Raw genomic sequence first — 15,421 nt, 5'->3', positions numbered from 1 at the left:
TGAGCCTTGGTTTCCTCATCTGTGAAATGGACATCCACTCCCACATTTATTCATTCATTACTCAACAAACACAGTACCCATATGTGAGGTATTGTAGTTAAGACCTAGGGCAATTAGAGAAGTGAACGAGCCATGGTCCCTGCCATGAGGATCTAAGTTTGCTGTGGGACAGTATATGAATAATAAAAATCCAGTGAGAGAAGAGCCATAATGTGTGTGAAGTCTATGGGGGTTAGGCGTATGGGGGTGGGATGGGAGCTCCAGAGTTTCAGTGAGCTTGCTAGGGAGATTATAAAAGGTTATGGTATCACCAGCTTGGTGTAATCACCAACATGACATCAGTTTGAAATAGAGTTGTCCCCTCTGGGCTCTGGTTTTTGTAGGCTGAATCTGTGGAATCCTGATGCAGCCTCACTTTCTACCCTGGCTCACCAGCAATCCAGAGACTGGTCTAGGTGTCACAATCACAGTGAGGATCCAGTTCAAACAGATACAGCCTTCTGAGACTCTGCCTTGCCTTCCTCCCCTTCTCCTGGGTCCTCCCTTCTCAGGGGACTGAACAGTGATTCCCCTACACTCTCCATGTGGAATGATGTGCGGTGCCTCCAATGCCTGCTGAGTTCCTGCCTAGTTCTCCAAAGACAAGCCTCCCCCTTCCCAAGGTGGGTTCCGGAAGGGAGATTCTTGGGCGTTGGAGATTGGAAGAAGCCAGACCAGGTCTCTGGGCTCCTGCACCCAAGTGGACCACATGCTTGTCTCTGATGTTCACAGCTGGTTTCAGGGAACTGAGTGCCGCCAATCAAACTCAGGAGAGACTGAAACATCTAAATTAGAATTTTACATTTAAGCCAGGTGTGCTTGTGGGGTTGGGAGGGACGAATCATCGCCAGTGACCAAAATATTTGCACCTGTTACCCAGAGCTATCTTTTATTCTCAATTGAAAGAAATTTACATGCCAAAGGTATTTAAACATCAGGGGAGGGTCTGCTGTCAGTGGTCTGGCCAGAGGCAGAAGGATGTCTGAGTCCCAACGGCCAAGGGTAACAGGCCTCAGGGAATAAGCAAGATTTACGAGAGCCCGTCTGGGCCGCTTCTTCTGTCGGAAAGGCCTCCCTGCAGTATTTTCTGTCTCATCAATGCTGCATTTCATTTTAAATTGCACCTGAAAGCAGATATTTTCCCTCTTGCCTATTACACCTCTTAATTTGTCTCTCCCCCTGCTGTTATTTGTCTCTATAAAGTGTTTTGCATGAAAGACCCACACAGCACAATGTTTCTTTGCCTTGGGTTTAATAGGAGGGGAAGGCACAGAGACACTTGAGTCTGAGGAGGAAAGTGTGAGGGCCTTGAGGTCGAGACACATCTGTGTCTGGGAATATACGCCTGGCAGTGTGTACGTGTGTTTGGACCTATCTGTTGTGTGAGTGTCTGTGGGTATGTGTGTACATGTCAATATTTGTACTAATATGTATTACATGTGCTTTGGTATAATCACTTATACTTAAATTAAGTGCTTTGGTATAATCACATACCTAAATTAAGTGTATGTTTGTGTGCAGGTACACACCCACATGCAGTCTCTGAGTGCATCTGGAGCTACGCATAGAAGCACACATGTGCACATAAACACGCAGGCATCTGGGTACGCATGTCACATGCTGTGTGTGGTCTTCTACACACACGACCAAGGTTCCTTCTCCTTCCTTGCACTCAAACCACTGTGCTTAGCATCCCTCCCTGCCCCACCCAGGGGCCCAGGCCTGGTTTGGGGCCCGTAGGCAAAGGAAGGCAGAGCTGTGGTCTGCGGGGGTTGCAGTGGAAACACTGCCTTAGCCAGGCCCAGCCCGTCCTCACAGCGTGCCACAGCAGCACCACCGCGGCTCCCGCGGAAGCTCTCGGGGCCCCTGGGCAGGCCCCCGCCCCCTGCCAATCCTGGACTGGCACTGAGGGGTGAGTGAGGTTACCGAACGACCGCCAGAGCCCTCCAGACAAGCTGGATCTCCTGCCCCCTCTAGGGGACCAACAACCGGAGCGGCGAGGGTTGGGGGTACGGGGGACGTCTCGGTCGCTCCCAGTCCAGCGAATGCTGGGCACTAACCAATGGACGACTGCGGCCCAACGGGGATCCCTCCGAGGCAGCCAATGACCTCGCTCCTCTCTCCACCCCCGCCAACCCCGCGCAGCTGGACCATTGGTGCTGGCGGGATGGGGGGGAGTGTGCGCGGCGCTGGCCCTTCGAGGGAGGGGGCGTGGCTTGGAGTCCCAGCTCCTCTCCCCACCCGGGCTTTGGCCCCCGCACTCCCTACCCCAGCCGCGGGGCCATTGGCCTGGCTACGGCGCCGCGGCGGAGGTGGACCACGGGGCGCGCAGTGGGCGTGGCCCGAGGGCGTGGCCCGGCGGGAGGCGGGGCCGCGGGTGCTGTCTCAGTGAAAACCCGAGCTGCCGCGGCAGCGGCGGGGGTGTTCGGGTGGTGTGCGCGCCTGTGGGGCGCAGGCTCGGCAGCGGCGGCGGCGCGGCGGCTCAGTCTACGGCGGCAGCGGCCCGTCTGGAGCGGCCGCGGTGAGGACGCCAGCTGCGGCTGGGGAGGCGCAGCCGGGACTGCGCGCTCCGCGGAGCCGGCGGGGACCGGGAACAGGTGATCCCAGCAGGAACCCGGAGCCCTACCGAGTTGGCTGGGCGGGAGCCCGCACTCCCGGGCGCAGCTGCAGCCGCCCCGCCGCGGCTGGTCGCGAAAGGCGCCGGGCTCCAGACAGGGGGCCCGGCATCCCTCCGCTCCCGGGGGCCCGGGAAGACCCTGCTCCGCAAGCTCAGAAGTGCCTGCCCTCTCTCCCCGGAGCCCGCTCTGCGGCGGAGCAAAGTTGTAGACGTGTCCCTATAGCCGAGCCCCGGCACTGTCGCGACCCGGCCGGGCCGGCGCGCTCTCGGAGCGCAGCTGACACGCCGGCCCCGCCGCCACCTCTCCCCCGGAGCCGACCCCCTCTGGAAACTGCTTCTGAGGCTAAAACTTTGGGCCGAGGGGCTGAGGGCGGCTCGGAACGGGGACGAGGCCTGCGTGCGCCCCTCCGCGCCGACAGCCTGGGCGCCGCGGACGGCATGTGACGGCCCCGGCGGCCGCCGCAGCGCGGGAAAGCGCGGGCCCCGCGGGCTCCGGCCGCTGCGAGGAGGGGCCGCGCGGCGGCCGGAGGGAAGGCTGCGGCGCGCGGTCGACCCCTGCGGGCCCGGGCCCCGAGCCGTACCGCCTCGCTCGCCCGGGCCCCGCCGAGGCTGCTGCTCCCCCGTCCCGGCGCGGGAGGACTCGCTCCAAACTCCCTGAACTTCAGGAGCAGCCCCCGCAGGGCGAAACTCTCAGGGGCCCCCACCCCGGGCGGCGCCCTTCGACGACCTCCCCTCGCCGAGCCCCCTGCTGACAAGTGCCTGGACTCCCAGGGCCTCAGGGGCCCGGCTGGATCTGACTGTCCCCAGCCCCGTGTCCGGCAACGATGCTCATGAGGAAAGTGCCCGGCTTCGTCCCGGCCTCCCCGTGGGGGCTGCGGCTGCCGCAGAAGTTCCTCTTCCTTCTCTTCCTCTCCGGCCTCGTCACCCTGTGCTTTGGGGCCCTGTTCTTGCTGCCCAACTCCTCTCGCCTCAAGCGCCTCTTCCTGGCCCCCCGGACCCAGCAGCCCGGCCTGGAGGCAGTGGCGCAAGTCGCCGGCCACCCCCTGACCCGCGAGCAGGAGTCGCCTCCGAACCCGGCCCCCGCGGCTCCAGCCCCGGGTGAGGACGACCCCAGGAGCCAAGCCAGTCCCCGCCGCAGGAAAGGGTGGCTGCGGCGCACCCGCCCCACCGGGCCGCGGGAGGAGGCCACAGCGGCCCGGGCCAGCAGCGCCACGGCCCTCAGACCGCAGGAGGGGAGCATCTCCTCTAGCTTTGACTTCAACGCCTTCCGAAGCCGCCTCCGCCACCCGGTCCTGGGCACTAGGGCCGACAAGAGTAAGGAGCCCCAGAGCCTAGTTCAAAGCCAGCGGGAGAAAATCAAGGAGGTAAGGACTCTTCTCCCCGCACAAAAGAAAAAACCCTCTTGTGCTTCCATCCATTTCCCCTGGGCCCAGTCACTCCCGGGCTCCCTGGTCTACTCTAGGTCCTCCAGGCACACTCTATACCCTCCTCCCTCCTCCCAAACTTCCCACCTTCACTCTTGCCTGCACAGTTTTCCACTACCGGGTTCAGTTAATCATCCGCACCCCCGATGGTAGCTGAACCACTGGACCAACTTTCCCCCACCCCCAGACTCTGGTCTTTCCAGTCCAGTCCTCAGCCCAGGTGGGGCCTGCTCCCTCCCTTTGTGGAGATGTTAATAAGATTTTTGTGGAGTTGCTAGTTAGGCTTATTAATGGACACCCTTTCTGTTTGAAGGGGCCAAGAGCCATGTTGTTTCTCACTGTGTGTCTTTAAATTGTGACATCTCCCAACCCCCTTTAGGATCTACTACCTGGAAAGCCAGGATTTGGGGGGTATTTGGTGACCTGCAAGTATTTTGCAGTCTAGCCAGCAACCTACAAGCCAGAGGATGTTGTGCATTCTTGCTGTTTCTATTGAGCTTTGGAACAACTGTACGTAATTGCGTGTGATGCAAGGAGCAATGATCCCTAAGGCGGTGGTAATGTTACAGAAGCTCTGAGGTTATTGGCTTAATGTAGCAGGTCTTGGACTTGTTCCCTGTAGGGATTGTACCAGAGAGGGGTTAGAAGGGTCACTTTGAGTCTGAATCTTAGTCTTAATTTAAGAAACCAAAAGCAAACGCAGCCTCACCGTGGCTTGAAGACAGTTGCCAAGCCACCACTGATAACTAAATGTTCTGCTCAGTCCCTGTTAGAGCTGCCTACTGTTGGAGCCGCCTGCGCAAGGTTTTTGCCCAGCACTGCAGAGGGGGCTGCAGTGACACCCCCGGGCCACGAGGGGGCTGTGGGCAAGCAGTGGGCCAGGGTCTCCTCCCTAGAAAGGAGAGGATGCTCCCCCCATCCCCGTGGACCCAGAATGAAAGGACTGCTTCTGCCTGGACTTCTTGGTTTGCTGCAGAGCAGTCAGCAAGTCTGCCCTGATTTCCAGGGAGAGCAGGCAGCAAGAGTCAGGACCTGCCCTGTCCAGACCTGCTCAGAGCCAGTGGAGAGCTTAGCTGTCCTCCTCTCCTTGTCCAGTGTATCCTGTCTCCCAACGCCCACCTCTCCCTACTTACCTCTGCTGCTGTTACTCAGCCTTCTATGCTAAGCCCTGTGGAGACTCTATCTTAACTAGCAATCACTGGACATTTTGTGATGTCAGTAGAGGAAACCACAAAGACGAGTCCTTGTTTCCCGTGTGCAAGCACACACTCTTCAGTTTCCAAATTCTTGTTGAAATCCCAAAGGTTAATTGAAGCCTGGAACTTGCAGTAGCTAAGAAAGGGGCATCATTTCTCCCCCACTGTTTAAGGAGCCGTGTTGTTGAATACTCGCCTGAACCACCCCAGCTCCCTTTCCTAAAGCTGCCTCTGAAAACATGAACCCTTTCAGACCTCCTTGGAGGGCAGTAACCCGCAGTGAAATTACGTTTAAACTACATGCATGCAGTTTTTCACGGGGTGTAGAGCTGCCATCAGATCTTTAAAAGATGCCCCAAAGGATTAAGAGTTATCTACTGCCCTCTTCAAAAGGTGCTTTCTGCATTTGCATCTAGATATGGGACCCATTCTGAGAGCCTGCGGTGGGAGCCATGTGGGAAGGAGGGTGGGCTGTCTACGGGGGACCAGGTTCTGCCCCTCAATACAAAGAGAGCCTCCCTTGTGGGCAGAGGCTGGGGGTGGTGGGAGGTGTGGAGACTCTTCTTTGCAGGTGGATGTAAAGTAACACAATGGGTGGAGGTCTGTGTTGGTTGCCAGATGTCTGGATCTTTTTATCTGGCATCGCTGTACACCCCTGGTAGTAGCTGGAAGCCTGCTTGTCTATACCTGCCGTTGTTCAATGAGGCCCGTCTTAACTATCTTGAAGACGTTAAGCTCCTCAGAATGGAGGGGATGGGACTATATACACTATTATATTTTGAAGCCCATTTTCTCTTCAGGCTTCTTGAGTTTGGACCTCCCCCGGTCCCCAAACAACCTGAAAAAATGTGGGGCAGAGTGTTTGTTTTAGCTGTTAACACAGAGTTAACTTCCCTGGTGTCCCACCTGATGAGGAATGCAGTTGACAATTGCTGGAGGATGTCTTTATTTCCTTCTCATTTAAATTTCTATCTGTGCCATGCCCATGGGTAGATCATTTTAGAAAGGTGCCTGTTTTCATAAAAGGGACTGTTGCTTTCCTTTCTGGCTTGTTTTTTTTCCAGACATGGATTGATTAGACCCCAGGAGCAGAGGGACAGCTAGCATCAGATAAAAAGGGCTCTGTTCTTATAAGATGAGGTTTTTAAAGCGAAAGTAAACTTCAAGAGAGATTCAGAGAGGGTGATAAATGAGAGTGAACAAAGGCTGGACACTTGGGCTCTAGATCAATGAAGCATACTTATGAACATTCTAGTTTGAGAGATGGACATGGGCTCAAGGTCTCTGCTGATAAGATGGGCTGAAGCTGCATGTTCTGGGTGTAGACACATCAGGAAACAATCTGTCACTAGAATCAACATTTTCTCCTCAGTTTGCAATTTTGGAACCTTGGAGGAGGCAGTGTGGTGGAAAGGGTAACCCGGAGGACATTGATTCGAGCCTCAGCTCAACTGTCTGACTTTGGACAAACCACCTCCTCTCCTTCCTGGACCTTATTTTTCCTTCTGTAAAATGGAATGAGAGAGGGGGGAAGAGGCTGGTCACAAACTCTTGCTTCCAGACCTGGCCCCTAAGTAGACTGCCAGTCTGGCCAGGGACTCCATAGCGGCTGGGCTTTTCGCAGCTCTGTTTTCGGCATGTCTTAGTTCCATGAAGTAAGGGAAGATGTTGTGTTGTTGTTGATGATGGTGATGGTGTTCACTGTTGTATCCCTAGCACCTAGTCAAGAGTAGATATTCACATAGTTGATTAAGTTAAGTATTCCTCTCACCCATATTAAACTTTAGAGATGGGATTGAACAGCGACAGGTCCTCATCTTGGGATCATGGAGAGTAAAGGGACTGGTGAGAATGAGAAACGGCTTGCTAGCAGCCTTTCCTTTCAGATCTGATGATTATATAGGAAATTATTGTGATAATTATTTTAGGGGACCTTGGTCATAGGTGGGTTTCTCTTCAAGTTCAATAGACTTTTCTCACACATGACAAGAGTTGGGAGTGAATAGCTTGTCAGGGTTACATCCCAGGGAAAGGTTTCAAACTACGTGGTGTCCTACTAGTGATGGTAGGTTGCTGATCTGGAGCACCTCAGTTGTCCCTTCAGTGAAGGGAGCTTTTGTTAAAGGGAATTGGGCAGAGTAGGGCTGTGAGAACATAGCACTGGAGTGGGGCTGCCCCTAGCCCACAGGAAGAATGTGGATTGAATTTTACCCCCATCCCCGTCCCCTCTGCCCAGTGCCCTTATGCACCGCTGTATGTGGCAGTCGCCCTGAGTGTCCAGCCTGGGTTCAAGTCCTAGCCATGCCATCAACCCTGGTCTCAGGGGGAAATTCCTGTTTATCACTGGGCCTCAGTTTTCGTGGTAAAATGAAGAGACTGGCATTTAGGGGAGCCTTTTCTCTCCCTCGCTCCCACCGGTTTACTGTTTTGTTTATGGATCTGCCCAAGCACCTAGAATAGGATATGACGCTTAGTTGGAGCCCAGATACTTAGTTGGAGCCCAGAGGGGCTACAGGAAAGATCTATAAACTAACAGTTAAGGTTACTGGTGGCAGAAGCTGGGTCTTCTTCCTGAGGGTACATGGAATTCTACGAGTCGTAGAGTAGGGGCCACAGCAAGGTTTGGGGGCTTGGCTCTGTGACCCAAGAAGCCTTTTAGAAGTTGCAGTAATTTTCCAAGTGCAAGTCTAACTTAAAGGGACTGGAGAGGTGGCAGCCGTGAGTAGAATCTTTCATGCCTGGATAGCAGGCATCTGGAGGATGCCCGAATCACCCTGGAGTCTCTGAGACTTGGCAGGGAGTGCCCCAGCTCTTGCCTTCCATGTCTGCTGTGTTAAGCCTCCAGGATATTGCTCGTTGTGATATGTGACTATGTCTGAATAAGTCATCTTGGCAAATGGTCTTTGCTCCCCATTAACGTGCTGGTTCGTTAGTCATGTGTGGTTTCTCTGTATATCTGATTTATCGCTGCTAGTCCCAGGGACAGGTAGAAAAATTAAAAGGCTTTGTGTTCTTTGTAGCATGTGAATCTGAGGCTGTGAGATGTTCAGGATAATTGATATTAGGAGCACCTCAGATTTAAATAGCTTTCCTTCGAAGAGCTCTGTTTCAGTTGAAAATCCACTGAAGATTTTTCCCCCTTGTCCTTCAGTTTCTCTCTCGTCCTGCTCTATGATACATTTAATATAGACGGGAAGATTGCCCTATAGTAACCAGACAGGTCCCTTGGGAGACCCTTACATCATAAGCCCAGCTATACACTTCATTCTTCTTCCTTAGAACTGAGCACTGCAAGTAGACCAAAGCTTAGACCTTGTCCCCACCAGGTGTATGACTTAACACCCACAGGTTGGGTGGATCTCTGCTTTCATTGTGAGCTGCACCATAGTTTTAGGGACTTGGTGCAGGCATTCCAAGAGCAATTGCTTCCCAGGCCTCACATCCTTAACTCTGTCTTTAGTGTTAGCTTCAGAAACAAATAGTACAATGACTTTTAAAAGTCAGCTGCTTATTTCACACTGTAGTTAGCAGGGCGGGTGAGAACATAGATTGCCCTGCAGTTTTCAGAGTGACTGATTTACATCTGAGCTCAAGAAATGCCTTTTCTCTAGCTTTTCCCGAAGACTGATCCATTACTCCACCAAAAAATAAATATTGTGATATATATCAGGCATACTTTGCTCAAAGGACTTACGTCTTTTCTCTTACTGAAGAAAATAAATCAGGCTCGCAGATTGGAAAGCCCCATGCAGGGAAGCTGTTTGGTAATCTAGGTGGGCAACGAGCCTGTGGGTACTGTCTCTGGCGTGGGGAAGGTGCCTGAGTCTGCATCCTAAGTCAAGTCTGCACTAAGGGAGGTGATGGAGACTTCAGGAAATTCTCTCGCTGCCTTGCTTTCTTTAGCCAGGTCAGGAAAGACTTAACAAGGGTGTTATGGACAGGATTCAGGAGAGCATAATGGGCATTTATTACATTAACTTTAAAAGAGGGGCCATACTTGGAGCAGGGATGAATGTCATGAACCGGGGATTATTATTATTCCAGTTCTGTGCATCTGCAGTCCAAAAAGACCACCCTCATTCAAATAAGCTCTGGTTCTTGATTTCCCACGAATCTGGGGCCAAGGCCTTATGCACAAGTATTTGCAGAATTTGGGGAAAACAACAGACTTTTTAAGCTCTGTATTCTCATGGCAGATGATGGTAAGAAAAAAACTGGAGATTCCTTAAGGACTTCTGAGGACTCAAGGACCTCAATCCCACTCCCCTTCCCTCTTTCACCCCCACTAGGCTCTGGGGGCTAGTTAATAGCCAAGGCAGTATGGTTTTGTTTCTCTTAAATGCAGGGTGTGGCTGAGATCGCTGTCAGACCTGTTTTTTGGTGTCTCCATCCCCAAAGAGAACTGAAGCTACGGAGACCATAGCTGCAGTCTGTGGCCTCAGTGTGGTGGTCCAGTTGTAGGTATTTCTTCCCTTGAGAAGGCTGTTTTCTAAGATTTGGGTTGAGGGCTCTCCAAACTCAATAGGCAGGTGGTCAGAACAGCTCTTACTCACAAGGGGGTCTGAGTATGTCTCTTAACTCTGAATTTTCATTAATTAAAGGCTAAGACTAGGGAGGTTGTCCATCTGTTTTAGTGCAGTACCAGAGTGGTAACTTTTACAGAAGAAACTTGGGCGTATTGATTAGTGTCCTAAATAGATAAGCAATAATTATGCTTTCACCTGGCATGCTCTGGGAGTCAGCTGCTCTACAGGCGAAACTTCTAGGCAAATACCTTTCACTAAATAACAACCATTTTAAGTGGCTGAATAATAGTATATTCTTCTCCCCTCGTTCCACCTCTGCCATGACTTGGGGTCACCATAAAATCCACTGTGCAATACAGCATGTCCCATAGGGCCTGATGAGTCATTTAGGTAAGACTGCCGGCCTCTCAATGACTGTGTTTTGTGTTCTCATCTTATTTTTTTTTACAACCCTGTGATGCAGGTGCTACCTATTTATTTCAGTATAACTTACATATAGGGAAATGCACAGATCTTAAATACAAAGTTTGCTCAATTGCAGAAAACCGTATAAACCACACCCCTATGAAGATATAGAACATTCCCATCATCTGAGAAAGTTCCCTCTGCTCCTTCCCAAGCAGTCTCCCATCATCCACCCCCGACCACTGTTTTGATTTGTTGCCAGAGATTAGTTTCACCTGTTCTAGAACTTCAACTAAATGGAGTAGTACAATATATGCTATTCTGCTCAAAGCTTCTTTCACTGAGGCTAATGTTTTTGAAATTCATTCATGTTGTGTGTATCAGTGTTTCATTCCTTTTCATTGTTGAGACGTATTCTGTTGTATGAATATCCCACAATTTGTTTATCCATTCACCTGTGGTTGGACTTTTTGGTTGTTTCCAGTGTTTGGCTATCAAGCTGTTATGAACATTTTATGCACAATTTTTTATGTAGGTATATTTTCATTTCTTTTGTGTCAATATCTAGGAGTATAATTGCTGGCTCATAGAGTAAATGTATGTTTAACTTTATAAGAAACTGGAAACACTTTTCCCAAGTAGTTAGACCCACCAGCAAAGTGTTGAGAGTTCTGCATTTCCATCAACACTTGGTATTGTCCACATTTTTAGGTTTAGCCATGATATTTGATGTGTAGTGATATTTAATTGTGGTGTTTTTAAAAAAATACTTATTTATTTATTCATTCATTCATTTATTTTGGCTGGGCTGGGTCTTAGTTGCGGCATGCCGGATCTTCATTGTGGCGTGCAGGATCTTTAGTTGTGGCATGAGGACTTCTTAGTTGCGGCATGCAGACTCTTAGTTGCGACATGCATGCAGGATCTAGTTCCCTGACCAGGGATCGAACCCAGAACCCCTGCATTGGGAACGTAGAGTCTTACCCACTGGACCACCATGGAAGTCCCTTAATTGTGTGTGTGTGGTTTATTAAAATTAATTAATTAATTTTTAGTTTTGGCTGTGCTGGGTCTTCGTTGCTGCATGCAGGCTTTCTCTAGTTGTGGCAAGCAGGGGCTACTCTTTGTTGTGGTGCATGGGCTTCTCTTGTTGTGGAGCATGGGCTCTAGGTGCATGGGCTTCAGTAGTTGTGGCACACAGGCTCAGTAGTTGTGGCGTGCAGGCTCAGTAGTTGTGGTGCACAGGCTTAGTTGCTCTGCGGCATGTGAGATCTTCCTGGACCAGGGCTTGAACCCGTGTCCCCTGCATTGGCAGGCAGCTTCTTAACCACTGTGCCACCAGGGAAGTCCCCTTAGTTGTGGTTTTAATTTTTGTCTCCCTTTTAACTATTGATATTGAACATCTTTTCATATGTTTATCTGCCATTTCTTTATCTTTCTTTTAAGTCTGTGTTCAGATCTTTTGCCCCCCTTTTTTAAATTAAAAAAAATTGAGTGTTTATTATCTTATTGAATTTTAGAAATCCTTTGCTCATTTTGGATATGTCCTTTGTCAGATGTATATACTCATACTCTATGGTTTGTCTTTTCATTTTCTTAATAGTGTCAGTCAAAGAGCAGAAGTTTTAAATTTTGATGAAGTCCAGTGTATCAATGTTTTCTTTTATGGTTAGTGCTTTTGTGTGTACTTTAAATAAAGAATTCTTTGTCTACCCCAAGGTCATGAAGATAGTATCCTTTTAATTCCAGAAGCTTTATCATTTTAGTTTTTACATTTAGGTCTCTCATCTGCTTCAAATTAATTTTTGTATATGGTGTGAGGTAGGGGTTGAGGTTCTTTATTTTCATTTAAATATCCAGTTGTTTAGCACCATTTGTTGAAAAAGCTTTCTTTTCCCCATTGAATTGCTTTGATGCCATGTTAGCTTAATTTACTATACGTATGTAGCTGTATTTCTGGACACTTCTGTTCTATTGATTTGTCTTTATGCCAATTCATACTATTTTTTTTAGTGTAATTATTAGTATGAGTGTGTTTGAGCTAACCGTGTTTTTTTTTAGAGTTCTCGTTCATTTTTTTGTATCATTAATTTTTTATTTTTTTAATTAAAAATATTTTATTGGAGTATAGTTGATTTACAATGTTGTGTTACTGTCAGGTGTACAGCAAAGTGAATCAGTTATACATATACATATTTCCACTCTTTTTTTAGATTCTTTTCCCATATAGGCCATTATAGAGTATTGAGTAGAGTTCCCTGTGCTATACAGTAAGTTCTTATTAGTTATCTATTTTGTATATAGTAGTGTGTATATGTTAATCCCAATCTCCCAATTTATCTGCCCCCCCACACCTTATCCCCTGATACGCATAAGTTTGTTTTCTAGATCTGTGACTCTACTTCTGTTTTGTAAATAAGTTCATTTGTACCCTTTTTTTAGATTCCACATATAAGTGATATCATATGATATTTGTCTTTCTGTGTCTGACTTCACTTAGTATGATGATCTCTAGGTCCATCCATGTTGCTGCAAATGGCATTATTTTGTTCTTTTGTAAGTAAGCCAACCATCTTACTATTTGTTTCCTGGGGTTTTTTGGGTTTTTTTAAGTTTTTTATTGAAGTATAGTTGATTTACAATGTTGTGTTAGTTTCAGGTGTACAGCAAGTGATTCAGATATATATATATATATATATATATATATATATATATATATAAAAAACCTTTTTCAGATTCTTTTCCATTATAGGTTATTATAAGATATTGAGTATAGTTCCCTGCGCTATACAGTAGGTCCTTGTTTCAATTCATACTGACTTGATGCTGGGGCTTTATAGTAAGTCTTAAAAACAGGTAGCATGATTTCTCCAACTTTGAACTTCTTTTTCAAAATGGCTTTAGTTATTATAAGTCCTTTGCATTTCTGCCTACATTTGAGAATAAGCATGTCAGTTTCTATGACAAATCCTGCTGGGATTCTGATTGGATTTGCCTTGAACCTATAAATTGAATTCCTCTGAACATTTCTTTTAGTGTAGGTCTACTGGTGACAAATGCTTGCAGCTTTTGTTTTCTGAAAGTGTCTCTATTTTGCCCTCCTTTTAAAAGGGTATTTTTGCTTGATATAGAATTTTAAGTTGACTTTTCCTCACTTTCTTTACATGAAGGACCCATTGTCTTGTAACTTGCGTTGTTTCTGATAAGAGATTATATTCCCCTGCACGTAATGTCTTTCCCTTCCCATTGGATGCTATTAAGATTCTCTCTTTATTTTTGAGTCATTTGACTATGCTGTGCCTAAATGTGGATGTGATTGTTTATCCTTCTTGGGGCTTGTTGAGATTCTTGTGTCTATAGGTTGATATTTTTCTTCAAGTTTGGAAAAATTTTGGCCCATATTTTTTCATTATTTTTCCTACCCTAATCTTTCTTCTAGAACTCAACTTACATATAAGTTAATTTGCTTGATATTTTCCTAGAAGTCACTAAGTCTGTGTTCATTTTCTTTTCAGTCTTTATCTCTGTGCTTTGGTGTGGATAATTTATATTAACCCATCTTCAATTTCACTGAACTTTTCTTCTGTAACATCTAATCTGTTGTTAAGCCCACCCAGTGAATTTCTAATTTTCAGGTATTTTTTTACTTCTAGAATTTCCATTTGGGCCTTTTTCATTGTTTTGGGCTCTCCAATGTTTCACATCTGTTCACGCATTGTTTCCAGATTTTCTTTTAAGTCCTAAGGCGTATTTGTAATAGCTTTTCAAAAAGTCTTTTTTTGCCAACATCTTTGTCATCATTGGGTCTGTCCCTGTTGACTGTTTTCTCTCGTGGTTATGGGTCACATTTTCCTACAACTTCATGTAACACTAGTCATTTGTAAAAATGTTATGCCAAACATTGTGAATGCTACTTTTTTGAGATTCTAGATTCATCTGCTTTTAAGCAGTTTTTCTCCCCTCTTTCTGTTAGGCTGTCAGCTGTCACTTCTTTTGGCTGTCAGGATACCCGCCTCTGGCTGCTTTGTTCGCTACTCTTCCTATTTTGCTATTTTCTAACCTGCAGATGGCTAGGAGACCATTCAGTCTAGCTTGTTAGCATTATATATAAAGTACAAATAAGTAGACCTTGAGTAAGTCTCTGAAGACTCCTGAATCAAGTGCACAAACTTTACTGTGTATATTTTGGTATAGATTAGATATTTAAAGATTCCTATTTATTTTTGGTAATTGGTATTGGATGCATGAAATATAATTTTTTGTTGAAATTATATCCTGAATAGATACAGTAATTCTCAAAGGGTATCTTAATTTCTGGTTGATGTCATCTTAAACTATTTGTGCATTTTTTGCTCATCTGCTTTTAGGTGTTAGAAGAAATATTTGCTGATATCTGTGATGTTCCAGCAGTCTCCATTAGTGTGGCTTTCAGGATTTTTTAATCTGTCAAATATTTTCTCTGGTCTCCCTACCTTAAGTGTAATGATTACTTTTTAAAACTTTGTTTGTAAATCCCCACATTAAAAAAAAAACTATTTGTATAGTCCAAATTGCTGATTACTGGTCAGACGGAAGCTAAATATATATGGCTGAAGGATTTCCAAGGACTATTCTGTGGGATCTGATCGCCTATCTTCCCTCACTCAGGAAAGTTCAATATGAAGTAAATGTAGTGTTTCATTGCAAAGGCTACCTTTAATTTCACTTGTGTCACTTGGGGTGGGTGGGAGTGTTGAATTAAAGTTACAAATCTCTTATTTAAGATCCCTCTCCCCCATTTTCATTCCTGGAATGAGCTTTTAAGAGGTTAAACCTAAACTTTGCCAAGTAAATGCTGATCTCCTGGGAAGACATTTTGGCACCTTTTTTGTTTTTCTGTACTTGTGTTCTTGACGTAAATCAGCAAATCTTCCTCCTTTCCAGCTCTCCCAGAAGCCATTCTCCATGTCTGTCACACACCTTACAGAGCTCTGGAGTAGCCTTGGTTTTTAATTATTAGGATCGGTGGGAAAAGAAGACTTGAGTTTCTTGCTTTCAGAACTGGACCTTTTAGAGAACAACTGATAAATATAATCAATTTTGCTCCTTTAGAGTATAAGGAAACCCTTTATAGAGAAAGGTTCATGTTTTGTCAGTTTAGAGACTTCTCTAGCAGTTTCAGATACAGGCCTTTTGGGGTGTATGACTACGTAAAGGGCAGAGACTTCACACTGA

At 47.1% G+C, this 15,421-nt stretch overlaps 1 protein-coding gene across 4 annotated transcripts in view; it reads left to right on the top strand.

The window, feature by feature from the left end:
- The window catches only part of MAN1C1 (mannosidase alpha class 1C member 1), a 149,101-nt gene that overhangs the window by 14,295 nt on the left and 119,385 nt on the right, over positions 1 to 15,421 (top strand). The window contains exon 1 of one of the 4 annotated variants that reach the window (XM_027109647.1): positions 2,448 to 4,020. The exons of 1 other annotated variant lie outside the window; for it this stretch is intronic. In XM_027109647.1, the coding sequence (XP_026965448.1) occupies positions 3,481 to 4,020 (540 nt within the window). In that variant the 5' untranslated portion in view covers positions 2,448 to 3,480. Of the gene's footprint in view, positions 1 to 2,447; positions 4,021 to 15,421 lie in introns of those variants that run through there. 2 more of the 4 variants (XR_003433380.1, XM_027109646.1) reach the window with 2 other exon arrangements.

This window comes from Aethalodelphis obliquidens, unplaced genomic scaffold (genome assembly GCF_003676395.1).
Source record: "Aethalodelphis obliquidens isolate GAN/ISIS:26980383/991018 unplaced genomic scaffold, ASM367639v1 scaffold9, whole genome shotgun sequence".
Taxonomy (NCBI): Eukaryota; Metazoa; Chordata; class Mammalia; order Artiodactyla; family Delphinidae; genus Aethalodelphis; species Aethalodelphis obliquidens.
The sequence above is the reverse complement of the archived record's forward strand: the minus strand, read 5'-3'. Positions and strand labels throughout refer to the sequence as shown.